General features: G+C 47.9%; 1 protein-coding gene across 6 annotated transcripts in view; it reads right to left on the bottom strand.

Moving 5' to 3' along the window:
• TEX2 (testis expressed 2) overlaps positions 1–22579 on the bottom strand; it is a 94785-nt gene that overhangs the window by 8454 nt on the left and 63752 nt on the right. For all 6 annotated transcript variants that reach the window (XM_045836056.1, XM_045836061.1, XM_045836057.1 and 3 more), the window contains 3 exons: positions 19936–20082; positions 15173–15272; positions 5478–5610 (listed from right to left, as the gene is read on the bottom strand). In XM_045836056.1, coding sequence (XP_045692012.1) covers positions 5478–5610; positions 15173–15272; positions 19936–20082 — 380 coding nt within the window. The remainder of the gene's footprint in view (positions 1–5477; positions 5611–15172; positions 15273–19935; positions 20083–22579) is intronic.

Genomic DNA, 22579 nt, shown 5'->3' with positions numbered 1-22579 from the left:
GAGTTCTTTAGCGCATGCGACAGCACAGGTGGTGGGAGTTTGGTGCAGTCGACACAAAATGCAGTGAGTTCACCAACAGTGCAGCAACAGCCAGGTGGGGAGGTGAATGGAAAGAACGATGATTGTAATGGTGAGGTGACAGCTCATGTTGGAGATGTGACCACTTCTCATCAATGATGGGGATGTTCAGGCAAGTCCCCTGACTGGCTGAGTTCAAAAAATAAGATGCTCTCTGGATGTGTTAGCTCCAAATTAGTTTAGACTCAACACTCCTTCCTAGTGAAACTACATTTATCTTATCCCACACCTGGCCCAGCTGAAGGTCACGGAAAATGCTGACTACAGGGTACAAATTTCAAGGGACTATAGGAAGCAACTCACATGGGAACCCAGGAACTGTCCTGGAGAAGTACAAATTTAAAAACCATTAAAGAAAAACCTCAAAATAATAAAAAGCCTTATTGGAGAGCAATGTCCCTCATTAATCTTTCCAGGTTGGAGTCCATTTCCAGAGACATGGGGGTGGCTGGATCACCGAGGAGCAGTGAGGGATCAATGTTCCCCACCAAGGGTCACTGGGGGCTTCCTGGCTGAGCCTCAGCCCCACAGAAGGCAGCTCCCTGCCCAGATGATGGCTTTGCTTCAGGGAGGCAGATGGGCATGGCCCAACTCGGAGGCTCAGAGACTTGGCTGGGACAAAATGAACAGAAGACAGAGTAGTCTCTGAACACTATTAAACAGTATTAAACACTATTGAAAACAGTCACTAAGCAGAGGGCTAGGTCTTGAGCTTTTGACAAGGACATTGCCAGGACAGGGCAAGGCAGGAGAACTTAGGTCCTATCTCCCTGTAGGTGCAATCCTTTGGGGTTTTCCTCTGATGCTGTCCTTGGGCCACGAGAAGCAGCCCAGTGGGGCAGTCATCTCTTAGTCAACAGGGGCCAAGGGCACCTAAGGGCAGAGCACACACGCAGAGGCCCCCCACACTGGGTGAGCAGGACTGAAATCTCCGCCCCTGAAACAGGAGCCTGGCTGTAAGAGGACCCCACAAGTGTCCTCCCTGGCAGAACACCCGGATCCTCCTCAGCACCAGCTCTGAAACATGAGAGCCTGCTGCTTCAGCCAACAAGCTTGAGGGTAGTGTTAAAGGGAACCTCCTTCTGCTGACACGAAAGCCTCCCGTCCCTGGCCACAGGACAGCAGCAGCACCTGACTTTTCTTCCTCTTCCATCGGAGGCCCAGCTGGTCCTGAAGATGCATATGTGTGCTTGCTGGTCACAAAGTGACTTCAGAGCTTCCCATGGTGAGACAGCCCTCACTAGAACTTCTTTCATGTTACACATACCTAGCAAAATCTGGTTTCCAAGCAAGCCTAAATTGGGTCATGAGATGAGGAAAGTCAGGGACGTAAAGCCCAAGGGTAACACAACCATCTCAGAAATGTATCTTACTTCTCTACCAGTAATGACTGGGCTCCCTGGCTGTCACCTACTGCTGCCAGCTAAGGCTTCTGTGTCCTGTTTCCCATCCGCCAGTTCAAAAAGCTGCCTCAAGATCTACGGCCTGGTGCAGCCACTGCCCACTCCTGTCCCCACAGGCATTTGTCATCTGGCAGCCTCCAGACCCAGGGCAGAAGTTGCCAAGGGCTGGGCATTGCAGTGAGCTCTCAGGTTTCCGAATTGATCCTCCGCAGGGTAGAGCGCAGGACAAATTTTGTGGCTGGAAGTTAATAATTTAGACAATGCTATAATAGTTAAAGCAGATCAGATGACACGAAATTCTGATTTTGACCAAATGTTACCTCTGTTCTTTGCAGGAGGCACTCAATACTTACTAATTAAATGTGTAACTGTTTAGCTGATATTCAGCTTTATAACTACACATGCATTTTATGATCTCAACCTTATGATGTAGCATGAGAAAGACACATTCCACACATCCTCATTTATATAAGATGTGCGAGAACTAATAAAGCCTTATTTTTAAAAGCACACCTTAGAATTCCAGATGAGTGTGATATCCTTGCAAACAGTCACCTTAAAAGGCTTACTGCAGTTTTGCTGCCTCTGCTAAAAATCTTTTTGGAAATGTGTCCAGAGCCAGACACATACAAAAAAGTGAATTATTTTATGACAGACACTCTGTCTCAGACCAAACATTTAATTTCTTGGTCTCATCATCGCCATCGGTTCTGAACAACTTCTAAGCAATTTCTCAAAGATCCGATCCATCTACAAAGCTGGATGATTTTCTGTCACTCAGGAAGTTAGAAGAATGTCATAGAGTCCAGAGGCAACTCTTTAAAAGCAGCTCCAAAGTGCTGTCAGGGAAGGATGCATAAACAGGCCAGGGAGGTGACTGCCTTGTGGGGACCACACTCATAGTGTGCCTTCATTTTAAGAGAAATCTGTCTTGTACGTCTGCCACAGACACACAGGTGCCTACACCCACAGACCAGACGCAGTCACAGCGCAGACTGCAAGCACTCGGCTCCCGAAACGCCAGGGGCCTCAGGGTGGAGTGGTGGCAGCGGCTCAGGTACACTGTGGACGAGCGCCCCAACACGGAGGGCAGGGGGCCTCCGCACGTGGACTTGCACACCCAGCCCAGGTGGCAATGGTAGGGCATGGACAGGCCATGCGCCTTACAGGAAATGCCCCACGCTAAGGTCACCTTGCATTTAAGGAGCAGCCAACACACAGAACGTGTCCCTGACAGACTCACTTTGGCCTTGTGAGGCAGTTCCTGAAGGTGAGACTGCTCAGCTCACTACCTGAATTCTACTGAGTGCACTGCCTCAAAGGTATGTTAACTACATATGCAACTGGATGACTATTTGGGAAATAAAAAGACTAAAGGAAAAATGTCTGCAAATATAAAGTGTATACACATTTCAAAGGGAAAAGGACTTCACTAGAATAAAAGCAACACAGATTTCAGTTTCTCGCCATCACCCTCAGGGTAATAATGTGAAGATGTGAACCAACTTCCTACCAGTAAACAAGACTTCTCACAGGTTGAGCAGCATCTCCTCAGACTCCCTAAGGGCACAATCATTTGCACATCTGGGGGGAAGGGGTAGGGCTGACGAAGGCAGGGCAAGCAGACTAGCCCGAAAGGGAGGCCCTGGACCGGCAGCCCCAGGCTACCAGGAGGGCCTGGAGGAAGAGGGCTGCTGCTGGCCAGCTCTCCAGACATTCTGCTCTTTGGAGAGCTTCAGCATTAAGGAAGACGTCTGTGCCAAAGATCACCGGCTTAAGTGCACTCGAAGTACACACTGACCCTGCCTCTCCTCCAGCATGCAGCCTCAGGGTGATTCCATATGCTCGGGACTGAGGAAGTGGAGACGTGGATTCTAGAGTCAGTGGGATTCGGTTCTCAGCTGTGGAGGGGCTGCCGGAGGTTCTCAACGTTCCCAGAAATTGTGAGCCAAATGGTACATGTGTGGGCGTTTCTGGGAGAAGGATCCAGAGCGCTGATTCCCAAAGGGATCCTTATGCAAAAAAGTGTTAAGGGCTCACGTGCCCAGGCCACTTTCTCCAGAGTGAAGTGCTTTATGATTGTGTTTTTCCTTGCTTTTAAAATTAAGTGACAGCCAACTGCATGTCAACATATAACTTAACACCTTCACAGGAAGAAGCAATATATTTATACCATACCCTACTGGGGAAAAGTGGTATTTTAGGAATATATTACAAATTAAATATGATACTATCATATTCTAAAAGCAGAGGATTTTGTCCCACACAGCCTAGAGAAGACTGTTTGCTCTGAAACATGTCCATTGTCTGATTAGCAAGAGTTTGTAAACTTGAAATTACTCCAAGAGAGTTGGATGAATAACAGTTAATGTGAAACACCTAAGGGACAGGGATCTCAGGGACCCCGCCCCCTTCCAACACAGTCCCAGCGGCCCTGGGACAGCACAGGCTGTTTCCAAAAAGGGCTCCCTGTACCAGTACTGCTGACAGATGTTTGTCTGTCGTGCTCCCGTTTAGTTAGGCCTCACGTTCAAGATCACTGTTGCCTGACGTGCTTCACTTTCCAAGCAGCTGGCTCTGCAACTCCTGTCCTGGCCGGACTGACGATGCTCAGGTGTGCAGGACGATGGGTGGGGGGTGCAGGGACAGAAGTGGCATCTGACCACAGGACTAGATCCCCCAGCAATTCAAGTCCAGGACGTCTGTATGACTTGCCCTGCCAGGAAAGCTCTCAAATACTCCCGACCTCAGTCCTCTCAGGTCTACAAACTGAGCGTTTAGGTCCATGAAGAAAGGACGACCTTCCCAGGGGCACCACGCAGGACCAAACAAGACTCAGCACCGACAGGGTATGAGATGCTACATGGAGAGTTGATAAATACCACTCACCAGAAAATACAATCCACAGATTGCCGAATCCAAACACATTTTAACAAATAGAAAAATAAAAGGGAAATAGCATAGACACAGGTTAGATTGCATATAGCAAATGAAATTCTCCAATTATTAAAATAGCAACATTTCATTAAGTAACCTGGATAAATCAGAATAATCTAAGTAAAGGAACATTCTTAAATGTATGACCCAGCTCCCCTATCTGCTCTTAGCACAATAGAAATAGAAGTATCAGGTCAGTATCATAACTAAGCAAAAATTTAAGAGTCTGTGTCTTATATTTAGACTCTGGGAAGGCAGCTCCCTGTGGCATTTTCCTGTCATCACACTGTTAAGTCTGCAGCGGGCTAAAGGTATGAGAAGCAGACTCCAATCAGCATTTTTATTTTGGTAAAAACAATTATATAATTTAAATTTGTAGTTGGTAATTTTAAAGGTGTGTGAGAATGTAAAGTTTCCAGCTTATCCAGTCTAGGCATTTAAGGGGGAAAAAAAAATCAAACTTCATTAATGAGCTCAAAATTTGGAATATCTACTAAATCAGACAAACTCTGGGCATTAGATGCAGGATCTTCTACAAAGAGAGGCATTTACTAAACCAATCAGTACTGTATTATTTAGGGAAAATGCATCTCAAAACACTTCAGGAGCACCCTCTTGGCTATAAAGTCAATCACTGATCATAAATATTTGTGATTAAAGCAGAGCGACCCCCTGGAGACCTTAGTCTCACCCACATATGGCTGTTTGAGGCTGTAAGTTGAAGGAGGTACTTTCTGAGTGGTGATTTTCTTCAGAGAGCATTTTATTGCGCAGACAAGCCCGCCCTGCTGGTCTGAGTCAGTGATGCTTCCTGGGAAACCAATACTGTGTGTCCCACCGGCAGCACTAAGGCCAAAATGTGCTGAGTAGAGGTGGGACTCACAGCCTGCGGGGGATGAAAGCAGGGGACCATTCCCCGAAACCCTCAGTGGTCCAGAAGCACTTACAGGGAAGCTCAATCAGCACCCGGGACTACCACACATCAAACCTACTTCTCAAAGCCTGGAGGGAGAGGGTGGGTCCCCAGGGTTGGGTTAGTAAATTCATATAGCCCCTTACCCTTCTTTGCCAATTTCTCCAACCTTCAGGGCTTCAACAAGAGGCTCTTTACCTAGTTTGGTCAAATTCATTTTGGTCTCAAGAGTCATCAGAAAGGACCCATTGTAGGACATTTCCAAATCGATCCAGAGTCCTGGAAAAATGGTGAAAAAACAGAAGGTTTTTTTTCACCCCCAGAAAAACATGACTATAAATTACAGTATAAAAATTTATATCTGAAAGTAGCTAAATAGGTATCACATTGAAAGTCCACAGGTAGGTATCGCCTGTACTACCAAGGCATACAAGAGGAAACTGTGAAAAGAAAAGCTTCTGGAAATGGGTCAAGCACCTGGCAAGCTGCCATCATTTCAATATCCTATTAAAATGAGCTCAGTGCACATGTTAGCGCTGGCAGGGCCCCCTCCTCTGGGTGACCCAGGGCAAAGCCAGGATGAGGCCTGCTGATTCCCAGGCAGTTACAGGGCAGGAGAGAGGTGCAGCGACTTGCCTGCAAAGCTGGGCTGTTCTTTAAAGACACACATGAGAACCACTGTCTCTCTTAAAATTATCTAAAATTGTGGGGGAGGAAAGGAAGGGAAACAGAAAACAGTTCAGATTTAGCTTGGTATGATAAGGGCAGTGAGAAAAACTTTTAGAATCCTTTTCCTTCTGGAAATTGCCTAGTAATGGAAACAAAAGATTTAATGGTTGAGCCCCAGGATTATCCAGATAAAGCCAGGTAATCACTTTGCACCTTGGTTTAAAAACCTATTCCTTGGGCCCCAGCCGGTGTGATTGAGTGACGGCCTGTGAACCAAAGGTCACTGGTTCGATTCCCAGTCGGGGCACATGCCTGGGTTGTGGACCAGGTCCCCAGCATGGGGCCCACGAGAGGAACCACACATTGATGTTTCTCTCCCTCTCTTTCCCTTTCTAAAAAGAAATAAAAACTTTAAAAAAAGAAAACCTATTCCTTGGAAAAGATACTAATGTCGATGAGATCATATAGAACAGACTTTTAAGTTGGTGGAATTTCCCTGGATGGCCCGCCAGCAGCAAGCTAAAATGCAAACAGGGCTCCATCAATTACTGCAGGACCTGCTACACCAAGGTCCCCTGACTCGGCAGGTAGGCAGAACGGGGACTGCCGTGAGTTTTCGGACTCAGCGCCATGCTACCTCATGGACTTTCAATCAAAATGTGGTCCTTCACATGGGTGTTTAAATGTTCATAAATGACAACACTTAAAGGAGGCAGGAAATTAATCTAAAATTGTTGTTCACACAGAGCAGCATTTTCAAGCAATTACAGTAAATAACATATTCCCCATTTGGCCACCATCTCAGCTAAAAGCTTTGCTTAACCTCAAGAAGCACTAATGGTATATAATTTTTCACTAAAGGCAGAATAATTTCCGATTTGTTTTCAACAAATTCTTTTTATCATAATTGAAGGTAATTATTTTCCATGAATGACCTGGTTTAATTAAGTAATATGCAGATCAAGTATGATTGTCTTCTTTGCAGCCACTCACAAAACTGCTGTATTTCTTGCTTACATGAAGCAGTTAGAAATCATTAATTAGCTTGCTCTTCACAGGAACCATTCCTGGAAATAAAGGGCACATCTGCTTTCAGAAAAACATTTAGTCATTAATCACTTCCAGCAGAAAAGGGATCAGTGCAATAGGCTTGATATTAATAGATTTTAAACTCAATATAAAAAGAACATCAATAAAGAAAATATTTATTCTAAATCTCCAACTTTATTTAACTTGAGAATCAATAGACTCAAATTACCCGGCTGCTGCATGTATTCAGACATAATCCTTTCTTCTGAAAATGCCAGCCTGGTTTCCAGTAAGTATTAACAGTATGTACTGCCTTTGAAGGTCGTCATATTAGGGGCACCAGAATTTTACTCCTTATGAAGTGGAAGGTTATGTTTGTCTGTTTTTTTAAACGCAAGGATATGGATACAAGCTTAGGAGCCTTCTGGCCCATGCCCCATCCATGAGGACATTCCCCCAGCGACACAGTGGTGCGCTGCTCTACCTTCCAGGAGCTGAGGCAGGGAGGAGGAGGGAACAGCACAGGGAGGAGGAGGGAAGAGCACGTGGAGCCTCGTCACTCAGACTGCGGCTTAAGCTTCACTGGAAGTTTCCTGACCTCTGTGCTCCGGCCTCCTCTGCACATGGGAGACCATACTGATGTGTGCAGCCCAGCGCTTGGCTCGATCTGGCCAGGGCTCCTCCCTTTCTCTGCTATTGCCAGTCCCCCTCCTCACTTCCACAGTTCTTGCCCCAGCCTAGCTTGCTGCTGTTGCCATGGCAGACGGGCCAGACTAGAGGAGGCCGCAGGGTCTGGAGGAAGAGGCTGCACTGTCTGGGCTGGGGAGAGGACGAGAGGTGGACACCGGCCAGTCTCTGCATGAGGGACAGGGTCTGTTTTTGGTATCATTGTATGTATCCCATGAGGCCCACCCACGAGGCCTTGCTCAGCCCTGGTTCTCAGTAAAAATGTGGGAAAGTCAAGAATGGTTTGAGAACCTTTAAAAACAGAAACAAACTGCAAATATTCCAACAAATTACTTTAATACAATGTGGTTACATTCAGGTGAAGGCAAAGAGACAATTTTAGCATTAGGTGCAAGAAAAACTTGCTTCTGCGACAAGATACAGCAGGCAGAAAGCACCCTGAAAACCTTGGAGCACAACCACCTGGAGCCGAGGCCAGCTGGTTACATAACTGGCAGGGCAGAAGCTGCCACCTTGCAAGGCTGACGGATGAAATTAACAGTTTCTAGAGAAGCTGTCTTCCCACGGGAGACAGATGAAGCCAGGACGTGAAGACGGGGACATACACTGCGCCACGAGTGGTATCTTAACTCTAACAAAGCTGAACGCTGCTCCTGTAGGTGAATGCAGTCACAGGGTTGTTTCTTACCAAACGTTAAAACTTTACTGTGAGGCATTTCATTTAACTAACATGCTGCTTTCCATAGCCATCTGCTCTGGGTATTGCTCAAGGACAAAAACCAGAAGGGGAGGAAAGGACAACTTTTTAATCCTTTAAATAGGAGTAAGGCAGGCATTTCTGAGAGGTTCTCGGGAAAGGACGTGAACACAGGGTGCTGTCTTAACTTGGAGCTGCTATAACAAAATACCACAGACTGGGTGACTTAAGCAACAGACATTTACTCCTCACAGTTCTGGAGGCTGCAAGTCCAAGATCAAGGTGCCAGCCAATTCAGTTCCTCGTGAGGACTCTCCACCTGGCTTGCAGATGGCCACCTTCTCACTGTGTCCTCACAAGGCAGAGGCAGAGCAAGCCAGCCCTCTGGTCCCTTCTCATGAAGGGTGCTCATGCCGTCACGAGCACCCCTGCTTTGTGACCTCATCGAAACCTAATCATCACCTCCAAATACCACCTCATGCCAGGTTAGGGCTTCAGCACATGAGTGTGGGAGGGACACAAACATTCAGTCCGCCACAGGTCTCCCTCACACAAGCAGTCCTCGTGTTGAGGGGCTGTCCAGCGGTGAAGGGCAGTGCCTGATTACCAACAAGCCCCTGTAAAAAGGGCACTTGACTCTGCAACAGGAAGATACAGCTTGAGTCTTCATGCAAGGACCTGTGAACAGCTCAGATGACTGTTTTTCCACTCTTCAGCTCCACGAGGAACGGCTCAGTTACCGCCATCACTGCCACCCAGAGGGTGACTGCAGCAAAAGTTACAGGCTACTCTATCCACAAATGCTTACTGAGTTCTTCATGCAAGGTACCAGAGCTCAAGACACCGGGATGAATGCCTGCCTGCCCTCTGGAAGTTTATGCTTAAAGAAGAATAACGATGCCTGGGCCACTGGGTGCAGATCAGACCACGATGCCACCAGCGGTCATAAACAGCCTCGATGGGTATCACCCCAGACAACTAGAACAGATGCTCTTCTGCCTTCTTCCTGGGAGTCTGTCTGACTGACCCCCCAGGCCCAGGAATAGTTCTACCATGGCCATAACCATCTCATAATTTCACTCAGGAGTACACTGTCTTATTACTTAATCAAAAGTTTTTTTAAAATTTATTTTATTTTTAGAGAGAGGGGAAGGAAAAGAGAAAGAGAGGGAGAGAAACATCAATCTGTGGTTGCCTCTTGAACGCCCCCCTACTGGGGACCTGGCCTGCAACCAAGGCATGTGCCCTGACTGGGAATCAAACCAGCGACACTTTGTTTCATAGGCCCGTGCTCAATCCACTGAGCTACACCAGCCAGGGCTTAAAAGTTTTTGTTTGTTTATTTTTAGAGAGAGGGGAAGTGAGGGAGAAAAAGATGGGGAGAGACACCAATGTGTGAGAGACACAGCAACAGTTGCCTCTCGCACACCCCAACCTGGGGACCTGGCCCACAACCCAGGATGTGCCTTGACTAGGAATCGAACCAGTGACCTTTTGGTTCGCAGCCCAGCACTCAATCCACTGAGCCACACCAGCCAGGGCTTTATTACTGTCAAGACAACTAAGGCATCAGTCTCATCAGAACGGATGTCACAGGGCATGGGCAGCTCAGGAGCTGAGAGAACCTGAGGCCTTGCTCACCTGGGCTTGGCCCCCATGTGTTCTGCTCCTCCATGTCCTCTACCTCTAACTGTTAGTGGTTGATTTTCACTCTGAGAGTCAACATTTGTCACACAAGGAACAAAATTTCTTAAAATGGAGCATCAATAGAATATTACCAAGAGCAGATGCTTGAATTATTCGGCCCTTAGAACTCACCAGCGACTGTTGTTTCTGGCACACAGACTGGTATATTACTCAGATGCCACAGAAAACTAGAATTCTTATACTTGGCTGTATCTTTTAGAATAGATGTCATTTCTACCTTTGTCTGCCTGTGAATGTTCTCGGAAAGAGTGCCGCCTTTGAAGGTGGACAGAGTGGACAGAGTTGCCAATCAATCTCTTCTCTCCCATCCCAACCGAGCTCCATGAAAGGGTCTTTTTTCTCCCTTTTCACAAAAAGCCTTTTTCCTTTGTGAAATGTGATCTAGTCGGAGTGTGCACGCCGTTCCTATCAGTGCCGAGCCCCGTGGTCTGGCCCTGTCACCGTGCTCAGCCCTGGGTGGGTGTTCTCCTAAAGTCTACTGTTGACAAGGGTGTGGCAGGAGGAATGGGCAGGTCACATGGCCAGACTCTGGTTCCAGTTTCTGAAACAATCAGTTGGCAAAGTAACTGCTGTCCCAGCACTGGACACAGGCAACGGTCAAGGTCCAGAAGATAAGTGGCAGATAGTGGACACCACCAGTCACGACTAAGGGCCTCTCTGAAGACAGACAAGGTTCCTATTCCTGTTCGTCATGGTCATCTTTCCACACAATGTGATGCCTTCGGACAGAACATGGGTTGTTATTTGGGAGTCCTGAAACAGGGCGAACTAGCACAGCACTGTCCATGGTAGATGCTCAGTGACCATATGCAGACTTAAATGAGTGCAGCAAATGTCCCGAAGACTAAGTGAATGAATCTGAACCCGAGGAGCCACAGTCTACATCCTCGATTCATTCGGACACTGGTCCCGGGCATGGAACACGAAAACCTGGCGGACAGAAGAGGTTCCCCACTGAGCCCCACCAGGAGGCTTTTACCAACAACAAAGCTTTGTGACAGCAGCAGTAGCAAACACTGATGGCTGTCCATGTGCCACATGTCCAGTCTGAGCACTTCACATGTGACATTTACCTCCAGCACAACTGAACGAGGCAGACACCACTGACACAGCGCTTTACAAACGAGGAAACTGAAGCCAAGCTGTTAGTCCCTGAGGCCTTGCCCTGGATGGGGACAGGGCAGGGCCCCAGCGTGGGCCGCCCGGCTGCGGAGCACGGAGAGCCTCAGGAGAGGCAGCTGCGGATCAGCACGGAAGGCAAGCTGCTGGCTGACCTTTGGCGAGTCACGCCCACTCCGGGCTTTGGCTCACACATCTAAAACTCAGCAGGGTCTGGCTGGGTTGTCTCTGACTGCCCTTTCAAGTCTATGTAGTCAATCTGCCCAGTTCTCCAAGTGTTTGACTCTAAATTGATTTTTAACCACAAGAGAAAGAATATTACAAGAGAATATACCAAAAATATACCAACGGTACCAAAAAGGTAACCCTGGCTGTCTCTGAATAGTGGAATGATGGGTAGTATTTTCCTTTTTATCTAAACATTCCAGTTTTCCCAACGATGACTATTTGCTGAATAAATGAAGGAGCAAACATAACCTACCCAAACAGAGTTAGTAAAACAGTGGGAAGGAGCATGGCCGAGAGGGGTGGCCTGGTGAACCCCAGAGGCCTGGCCCTGGACACAGCAGCTCAGGTGGCAATAAAGGGTGGGGAGGGGAGGCCAGTTTTTTTTTTGGGGGGAGGGGTCAGAGACGGGGTTCTGGACCCCACTATGTGGTCTGAAGGGAAGGGAGGCGACCCACACGCACACCTTGGTTAGAGGTGTCTGTGGAGTGGGGAAGGGTCAGAGAGAAGGCAGGACCTGCAAAGCCAGCTCACAGCCACATGCCACTGGTGGGATGTGAGGGTGCCCGGGGGAAGGAGGCTATTCCACCTTATTAACTACACTAGAACGTGGCCGTGCGTCCCAAAACTCGGACAAGCCAACACGGCCAATGTGTGATTTTATTCAGGGAACTACAGACTTTGCTCCTTTGCAAGGCCACAAAAGCTGACAATGGCATTTTTCCTTCCATTTATTCTGGTGGAATCTGCCAGCTTTAAGCTGTGGGATGGGTCGACTGTGAAGCCCGCAGTCCAGCCCCAGAGCTGGCGCTCACAACCACCACTCTGCGCTGCCTCAAGAAGGGCATCTGGAGGGTGGAGTGACCCAACCAGCTCTGGACCCAATATCCCTCCTGAGCTCGGTGCCTCCAACAAACAAGCACAAGTAAGCAAACATTTTTTTTTTAAGGTATGTGTGTGGGATCCCACGGGAGATGTCTCTCCTGAGAGGTGTTGAAGCCTCTTTGCCCCGGGTTGCCTTTCCCTAAAAAATAAACTCAGCTTTTCAGAGTCAGTTTCAGCAAGTCACCCCTGATTTTAATTTCCCTAAAAGGAGAGTTTTCCTCAGAGCAATGGAATCTGCACGTGTATTTCCTCCATGTCCATTTCTGTCTTACTGCCACTCGTATCCTTTGCAGGCTTGGAAAAACCTAATTTGATCAAACTTTTAAAACCCACAGGCTTTAATGACTTTAATCATTCCTTTCCTCCCTTGTTACATAAGCAGCCAGATCTCCAAAACCTGCCCTGAAAGAAGTTAATTAAGTCTCCAATGGATTAAAGACCAGCAAAGCTTTGATCTGTCCAGTGCGGCGATTTTCAACCAGTGTGCTGTAAGAATTTGTAAAACATGCACTGCCTGACTACTGAGTCAGGAGCACTTCCTTTTTTTCCCCTTAGATTGTCCAAAAGAAAAAAGAAAAAAAGACAACAGACAACACAAGAATATGAATCAAAATTATACTTTTTTTATGGTCAGGTCAGCAAAAACTATACTTTTTTGGTGTGCCACATTAATTACTAAATTAGTTACGGGTGTCATGTGATGAAACAGGTTGAAAATCGCTGCTCTAGTGAAATGTGTTGCTTCAGAGGGACAGCAAAGAGGCTGGAGACTTAGGACGGTTGGTGAATTCACACAGAGCCTGACAAAGCTGCCCTGGGAGGCTGCAAAGTTCAAAGTCACAGGGACACTTAGATACAGCTGTGGTACTGCTCCCTTCTCACTGGAAATTTCTACTAATTCAACAAAGAACAAATTTGGTCCTGAGATAAGAGACTGCTAATGCATTAGAAAACAGAGCACGTACACGTAGTATTTACTTTCTTTAAGCCTGACTCTCTGGGGGTTTATGTTAGCTGATCATTTACCAGCTTGTTACATGCAAGTCAATTCCTAAAGAGGCAAAGAGCAAAGGGCAACCCAGAGCCTGCTAGAGGCACAGGAAGGCAGGCAGCACTTATATGCTGACAGTGAAGTGAAGATCCTAGCTACACACTCAACACACAGATGATGCATCTTTTAAACTTTCACATGTGGTTGAGAGAACTCTAGCTAAATCATTTTAAAGAATCTTTTCTAGTTTTACTCTTAGTAAACCAGGAACTAATCAAACCCAGGGCACCCAGATTTACTGAAGTGTAGACATATGCCCTGGCTGGTGTGGCTCAGTGGATTGAATGCCAGCCTGCACACCAAAGGGTCACTGGTTCAATCCCCAATTAGGGCACATTGCTGGGTTGCGGGCCAGGTCCCCAGTAGGGGGAGCGTGAGAGGCAACCACAAATTGATGTTTTTCTCCCTCCCTTCCCCTCTCTCTAAAAATAAATAAAATCTTTAAAAAGTGTAGACACAATTAAGTGTTATAGGCAATCTCAACATGCAGTATTACACGGACTTCCACATTTGCAAATATGCTAGCTCTCTAGCTCTGGTCTACCTTTCTCTGAAATCAATGAGATATTCAAAACATGAAAATATGGGCTGCCAGCTGAAACACTGCTAGAGAGACAGTACTAAAAAAATAATCCTTTTGTATTGATATCAAATATATCCATAAAAACACAGAAAAGGATTTCAGTAAATATGTTTCAAGAGCCGTATGATCTAGCCACATGGAGGAGACACAAGTAGATGTCAGAGTCTCTACATTTTCTGAAACATTTACTTCAAAACAAATATTACTCTCTTAAAAAGCTGTAATTATTTTCTTCTCTGCCCCGTTCCTGAGCCTTCCGAGGAATAAAGTGAATCCAGTGCAGGTAGAAAGAGGTTCACCGAAAGGGGACAGCCCTGGGAAGAGCCGGCGGCTTCCGTGACAGGGAGCTCGCTCCTGCCCACTCACAGGCTGCTCTTGCCTACCCGGCTCACCCTTCTTTCCACCGGACTTCCGTGTACTAGATTTCCTACCACGGTTCTTACAAGCTGCGTGCCACAAAATGCAGAGAAATCAATCTTTACATTTATTTAAACCCTCTATGCATTCTAACCAACTCTTTCTTCCCCAACCCACAAGAGTAGATGTAAATAATGTGTCAGTAGCATGTCTTAAAAATCAAATCTGAGAACCCTCCTCCAACAGACAGGCTCTCTCAAAATACTGCCTGATGACATGCCCTCCTTTTCAAACACCTATCCAGCACCTACGAAGAGTGGTAAGGAACATAAAGATGTAAAACACGGTGATCAAAGAACCTGCGACCTAGAAGTTGGGGCAAGGTAAAGATGTGGACACACACGAGGAGAGGCAGCTCCTGGGAGGAGGGCAGGGCTCCGGGGCTGCACAGATGCACCTGCAAGTCCTGCGCAGGCTGAGTGAGGCGGAAACCCAGCCCACTGCCTCTCACCCTGGCCAGGCTGCTGCCATCTAGGGCAGGGACTCTTTTCTAAATTACAGAAAAGCCCCAACTGGCACGCGGGCATCTTTGGCAGACGGAGGACTGTTTAAGGGCCTGAGAGGCTAGAAGCAATAGGAGGGGCAGTCCTGACCTGTTCCCCATCAGTTTGAGGCTGACTGTTAAGAACAAAGACAACCAACATGAAATACATGATTTAAAAAGCCCCCAACTGCCCCCAAACACAAGGCCTTGGTGTTCAATTTGCAGTGACAGAGACATTTTCACACTCACGTAAGTGGTCATTCCTCTCTAAAGTCAATTAAGAGTTACCTTGGTGATCAACATAAGGCTTGAAGGCCTGAAGGATTTTTGGCACAGCCACCCCCATGTCAAGTTCCGTCAGAGTTAGCTCATTCATAAAGTAGGGGAGCTGGAGAAAGAAGTAAACAATGAGACGTTAGTACCTGGTAAACATTTGAATTCAACACTCTTCTCAGAAGGAACGATGGTCAAGGTTTTGGGGATACATTCATTTAACCAGAATTTACTGAGCATAAACCACATACTGGGCATTGTACTACAGACAGTCTCTTCCCTGTCTCCCTCCCTCCTCCTGTGGAGGAAGCAGGCGAGGTCCCTGCTCTCACGGGGTTTGTCTTGGAGAGGTGTAAACAGATAAATAAGCAGACAAATAACTTCAGAGTGGTTAGTGCTACAGAGAGAGTAAGGCTGGTAATGGGACAGAGGGAGTCTGGGACATGGGCAAGGTTGGCTTTTTTGGCTAAGGAGGCCAGCAAAGGCTTCTCTGAGGAGCGGTGTTTGGCCAGAGACCGGACTGTGGAGGGGGAGCCAGCCATGCTGGGTGGGTTGATGTGGTAATTGCCAGTGCTGGCCACAGTGTGGGAAAATGGACCGCTCTTAGACTACCAGTGGGGAGGTAAGAAATCACAACATTTCTGACAGGCAAACTCACATTTTTTTACAATCCTTGAAAAACAATCCCATCCCCTGACTATGCGCTGACACTTCCATCTGCGCCCTGGGTTTGAGCCCCTCCCTGTGCCCCCGGGGCTGGCCCACACAGACCACACTGGGTAGGCAGGGAAAGAGGAGGGTAAGGTACAGAGTAGAGTATGTCCCGCATTTGTTCCCTCCCTCAATTGAAGGCCATAGCTCCTGTCAGCGGGCCAGCCCTCCCCACAGGGCCACGCTGCCCCAGCTCTGGTAACTGCCCATATTTTTGCCCCTGCAGGGAGAGGTGACAGCTTCCCACTGCTGCCAGCCCTCGGGTGCTGCACCATCCCTCTGGTTTCTCTACACAGGCTCACCCTTTTATAGATTCTCCTTTTGTTAAAAACTCCTCTCAGGTTCCTCCCTTTGAGTGGGACCTCCACTAATACATCAGCAGGAATTTACTCTATAGAGGAAGTTACTCTATAGAGGAAGTTACTGGTATCATGCCTAGAAATTCCTACTTTGCCTCAAGACCACAGAATTAATTCATCCATGTTTCCTCCACCTGGACTGTATTTGTATGTGTTTAAAAACAAAACAAAACTTGAGTCCATTCCCAATTTTAGTGTAAGACGTAAATCAGGGATCCACTTTAACTTTTTCCCAATCATTTCAGGTATCTTAGCCTATTGTTGAGCCACCAACACTTGCCCTGACAATGCCACCTTTAAAGATGCCCACCACCCTGGAAACGGTGCTGAGCGCCTGTTTTCTGCCAGCACCAAACCGCTTGTATTGCTGTAGCTTTATAAGGCATTCTCAAATCCGTCAAGTCCCGCTTGTTTTCCCCCAGAATTTTCTAATTTTCATGAATATTTCTCCATTTCCACATAAGAGTAATTTTGTAAAATTTAAAATAGTTTTTTAGAAAATTTAACTTATGTTCAACATTTCCCACAAAACAAGGTAGCATCTAGCCAGGTATGAATTTAATGCCTATTTAGACTGGACCTCCTCAGCTGTCTCTCTGCAGAGTAACTTACATATTTTCAGGATTCACCAGTCAGACAGAGGACTTCACCTCTGAGTTTCTGGGAGGGGGAGAAGCGGTTAACTTAAAGAGGCTATGAAGTCTGTGATGGACGAGACGTGACTAGAGACAGTACTCAAACATACATTTCTGAATTGGTGCTTGCTGTGTTTGGAAAGCTTTTTCCAAAAGCATCAGTGTTATGTGGTCTTTGGCCTCCCAATCAGCCTACAGAGTGCTACTTGGACGAGAATGTGGCCGAAATCTTGCATCCTTGTCACCCTCCCCCCAACCATCTTTTTAATCTATTATTGTCATTCTAATACCTAGCGTGTCAGGAGCATGCTGTGTTTCTATGGAAACAGAGGTCCAACACTGAGCCAGAGGAACAAACGCAGAGACAGAAACACGCTGTCCCTCCTTGTGGCCTTGTCCAGCTTCCCACCCTACCCCATCCCACACCCTGCAGTCCCGCAAGGACCTGGGCTGAAGGGGGGGACTGAGAAAGACTCCGAGGGGTGCAGCGGGCTCTCACTACCAGTAAGCAGCATGGGGAGGGGGATCATCAGCGGGGGTTGATTACCTACTTACTCACCAGAGTACTCAACTCTAAGATTCTAGAACATTTCTCGTTCACCCCCGAACCCCTCCTCATTCAGATCTCTGATCTGAATCAAAACTCTCAGGGTCAGGCCCCGGAGCAGCTTCCTTCGTACCCAGCAGGGAAGGCAAGGAAAGGTCACTGCTCCTGCCCTTTCACCAGGACCTCTCCCTGCCTACCCAAAGGGCACCATCATGTGAGAGGGACTCACTGCGTGCTCTTTGTCTTCCTGAGTAAACCCAGCAGGGACTGGACGTTTGGGTGCATGGCTCATTCTCAGGTGGGTAGGCGGCATGTTGGCAGCTGTATGCAGTAACAGCAGCACTGGCTGACACGGGCACAAAGCCCCTAACAATTGAGAGCCCCATGCTGGTGTGAGAGCAGCCAGCCAAGGCCAAGAGTATACTTGCTGTTGGGGCAGAAACTCAGCATCCACCATACACACACTGGGCTGCTCTTTCAAAACGAGTCATTCTCATGTGCAAGGATCACCATCTGAGACTGCAGGGCAAGGCCAGCAAAGAGTTCTCTGCATGCCAGGCCTTCAAGGGACACCAGGGGATGGAGAGATCTTTGTCTCAGGGGACAGCTCAGGCTCCTCCAGCCATTCTGGCTCTTGGCTGGCCATTAACTCACACTCACTATACTAAGGAATAGGTCTTCCAGTGGTATCTGAATATTGGTAATAATAATAAGAGTTCCTTTGACAGGGTGGTGGCAGGTTCGGAATTTGGTGCCTGTTTATCCCACTGCCAGGGTCCCTCTGGTCTGCAGGGCACTTCACGGGTAGCAGCTGGGGTCAAGTGGAGGTGCTGGGGCTGGCAACGGAGCAAATGCTGCCGGTGCTGCTGGATCTAGTCACCTTTTCTCCACCTAACCTGCCGGCACTTCTGACCTCGAAAAATGAAAGGGAGTTTCAGTTTGTGAACTTCAAAAGCCCACGTGATGAGCAAAGGGAGAAGATGGAAATAAAACACTTTCCCTTCCACCTCCTCTGGGGTGGGGCACCCACCGTGTCCCACCAAGGGGTCAGAGGCCGAGTGGACTTCTGACTCCAGAGAGAAGGCGGGACGCTGCCCTCCTCCCGTGTGGGAAGGTGCGGCACATGGAGAGCTGCGTGCCTTCTGGAGTTCAGGCATGCCCTGCTTCCTGCCACACACTGCCAGGACCTGCCGCCCTCCTGCTCAGCGAGGGGCCCGTGACAGTCTCTGGGGAAGGAGAAGTGCCAGCCCCAGCCATGTGGCACCCAGCTCACTCAGCCTCGACCCAGGAACTCAAACCCTCCACTGCACCTGCCAAAACCAAGAAGGCTGAGTGAACTCCAGGTTGAACGTGGGCCTCTCGTCTCTAAACACAGAGGGGTCACTGCCACTTCCTGCTCCATGCACAGACCTGGCTAGGGGGGCGAGCTCAACCCTCAACCCATCTGAAGGACACAGACTGACCCGTCAACAAAAGCCTCCCACATCCCTGCCCCGAATTCTGCCTTGAAATACTCTCTCCCAGCTCAGGAGGCAGCCGCTCCTCTTCATCAGGGGCTCAGGGAGGAAGACAGAGCAGGTTCATTACCCAAAAGTCCAACAGAGCTCTTCCGTGCCCACGTTTCAGTTCTACTGCAATTTAACTTAGCGCACAGCCTCCTAACGTGGAGTCCTTCAACTCTCTGAAGCCAGAGGCGGAATTCTGTGTCACTGTGCTTTTTTTCCAGGGAAAGGATCCATCCACTTCTGCTTCTCAAAGGGATCTATGGCCCCAAAAGCCCCACTGACTTAAGCTGCTGACTGTGCCATCTCTCAGTGAAGATTTGGGGGTCTAAGTGACTTTGCCTGGGCTTTGCAGGGTCAAAAACTTACCTCTAAATAACCCACAGAAGGTCTCTTGGTTGCCAAAGGTGGTATGAAATGAGTCATTTGGTAGCAACCATGAGGAATGCTTGTGCAGTTTAAACTCACTTCCAAGTGGGTCTAAGTTAGAAGCAGGACTGTTTCTTCAGCAAAAGGAGAGCCCAAAATAAAATACCATCTGGCCAGAAGTAAAGGTCACACCCAGGCATATTTAGTCTGCAGGGCTAACTTTCCCAGGGTGGCGGGGAGCATGCCTTGGGAAAGGGGTCTTAAGTCATCACGCATTTTCCTCAGTGTATACTGTGCAGCTCAGTGAGGCTGGCTGGGCTCTGGAAACACTACCTTAAAGATAACAGAAGTCTACATGACAAGTGGGAGCTAGAAAAGCTCACATTTTCCCAACTCAAATTCTGGATTACCTAGAGTGGATAACAATGAGGGCAACATAAGGAAACAGGTAAACAGGAACAGTCACTAAGTCCTCAGACACAGCTAGTCACAGGGACAAGGTCACAGCCCAGCAATGTTGTTTGACAAGAACTTACAACTCTCACATGTTCTATGTTTTAAACCAAATTATTTTTCATTGAGAATATAATGGTATAACACTTCCAGAAATTAAGAAATGTGAAGAACTGGAAGCCCCTCGGGTGAAAAACAATACCTTTATTTTGCTGAGTTTCATTTGGATTTTCTTAGACACCAGATCAGACCAGTACTTCTCTCCTAAGAAGTCCCAAAACATTCTTCCAAGCAAGGCGTTCACCCAGGCTTCCCGTTCTTCCTCCTCAGAGGGTGGTGCCTCTGGCAACTGGTGAAAGAAAAGGGACCAAAATTAGCTAGAAGGCAAGTGGAGAACCAGACAGGTGCTTATTTTTATAAAGTCACTGGAGGCCCTTCCCTATAAAGATCGGCGACCATGGGAGTTGTATTGCTTCCCTATAAATTATAAGTCCCACATTATGTCAGTGAAGAGAAAATGAAAGAAAAGCCACCATCATAGATAAAAGCTCTTCACCTATTTTCTTCTTTACCAGTCTTCCAGTGAATCAGCTAATATTTCATACAATTAGCTTGCCCAAATTAGCTATCAAATACCAACTTGCCTAACCTTCTTCCCACTAAGGCCCCCTGGATGAGGGGCTGTCGGGCTGGTCCTCACCAGGCAGCCCGCCAGCTCCCCAATGCCCAGGCCTCTCACATTCAGCCTGATACTACGATTCACGATTCTCATGGGCGAGGGGCAGGGAGTGCTTAAAAATAATGGTGCCTGGGTCCTACCGCTGGACACACTAATTGAAGTGGGGGGGTCAAGCGTTTTAGAATCCCTCTCACTGTGTAATGAACAGGTGAGGTTGGGAACCCCAGGCCTAGATTAGAGAGAGCCACTCTCAGGCATCCTGTGAAGCTCCTGTAGCTCTTCTCCCCTGGGCCTCACCCCCACATGATATAATCCATCTAAAACATCTGCCACGGCCAGTGGGCAAGGTAGGAGAAGAGCAAGCCTGGGTTAGTCTCCCATTTCCAAGGCTAATTATACTATGGACTCTGGCCCAGTACAAGTAGGTGAAGAAGAAGGGAGAAGCAGCAGTGACACCCACGACAGTGTACAAGTGAGACAGTGTGACAATGGTGAGGTCAGGTTAGTGCAGTGATGCCCACTGGTCATTGCTGTCACTGTTGCTGTCCACTGACCCCCAGCCAGGATTAGACTCCTTCTCAGGTTTCCTCTTTTATGCCTCACAATACCCTAGGAAGACAACTTTTGTGTCTTATTTTGGGGGAGAGAAAACAGACTCAGAACCACTCAGTGTCTTGCCCGAGGCCCCTCGCTTATTGGCAGAGCCTGACTCACAGCCCCCTTCCCCAGCTCCCCGCCTGCTCTCCGCCTGCTCCCCGCCTGCTCGGTCCTGTGGGAGGGAGGGAGGGGTGTGATTGGCTCATGGTGTGATAGACATTTTCCTCTGCTGAGTTCTCTAATTAGCCTATAACTTTATAGAAACAATTAGCCTTGAACAGCAAAGACCAAAAGTACTAGAAATGCAGACACCTGCAAATTGTTCCCCCTTCACTTCTGTGGTTTAAATAATGCATCTGTCCTACCCCCATGGGTTGCTAGTAGGGACAACACACCAGACACCCTCACCATCTCCATGTTCCATACACATGCGCTCACGCCAGCGCCGTCTCGTGTGGGCGGCTGTGACTGTGCTTGAGACACAGCTGTGTGCCTAGGCCAGGGCACAGTGCTCGGGGGATTGGTGCTCATGGATTTGACATCTAGGGATGTGATGGCTCGTGAGCACCCCAAAGTTCTATGGCGTGTGCCTGTGCAATTTTTCCGAAGCCTGGAGTTCTGAGGGTCTGAGCCAGGGGAACCGGTTACCGGGCTTGTGCAGGGCCTGATGGACACCCGGCACCCACCTGTCCACCAGTCTTGTCAGAAACTGTGTAGTCTTTCTCTCTGGGGACCTGAGTGTTCACTTGCATTTTGGTCTAATGTTACTACATGTAAGGGGAGGCATTTTATGCTCTAGGAGTCATTCAGATTTGGGTATTTTGAAAGGTCTGCCTTATAAATGTTGGTGAGTCTCATTTAAAAAAAAATTAAACTCTGGTTGTAAGGCAGAAGAGTAAGGACTTAAGAAAATTCCTTGACAGGTAGAATGATGGAAACTGAGACAAATAGTTAAACAAAGCCGAGCAATTAAAAGTGTGCGAATAAATTGCAACATCTTATCTTCCCTAAGCAAGGACACTTAGGAGCAGATGACTTACACCTCTCTTCGGCAGCCAGAGAGCAAGCAGGTTACATCACCCTCATCAAGGACAGAGAGTACCAGGACCCTGTTGGCATTATCAGCTGCCAGCCAGACCCCAGAACAGATAAAGTAGTTCGAATAAATAACAAAAACCCAATCAGAGCCAGAAAAATCCAAGATAAAAGCACAGCAGAGGAGCTGGCCAGAGAATGATACCACCCCCCCCCCATAAGCTCATTTTGATGAATCAGAATATTAAAGGACACACCTGGAAAGCTGTTGAATATTCTGTTGAGGCCCTTCCCTGAGAGCTCCCCTAAAACTCCCGCCTTTAGAAAACAGGTAAAAACCCTTAAGACAAAGACCCAATACGCACTCTCTGGAGCACCCCTAACCCCACCCCCCCCACCCCATTCCCTCAGGCATATTATCTTTGTATTGTTTCTCCTTGCAAGCAGGGGAGCAGTGGGCAGTGGCAGCTCATCCCGAGCTAACCCCCAAACCTGTCTCCAAGGGACCTTTTGGTTCTGTAACTTTCTTTCCTGA

Source organism: Phyllostomus hastatus, unplaced genomic scaffold, assembly GCF_019186645.2.
Source record: "Phyllostomus hastatus isolate PE091 unplaced genomic scaffold, TTU_PhHast_1.1 phas_contig_210, whole genome shotgun sequence".
Classification (NCBI taxonomy): Eukaryota; Metazoa; Chordata; class Mammalia; order Chiroptera; family Phyllostomidae; genus Phyllostomus; species Phyllostomus hastatus.
This window is presented reverse-complemented; position numbering and strand designations above follow the sequence as displayed.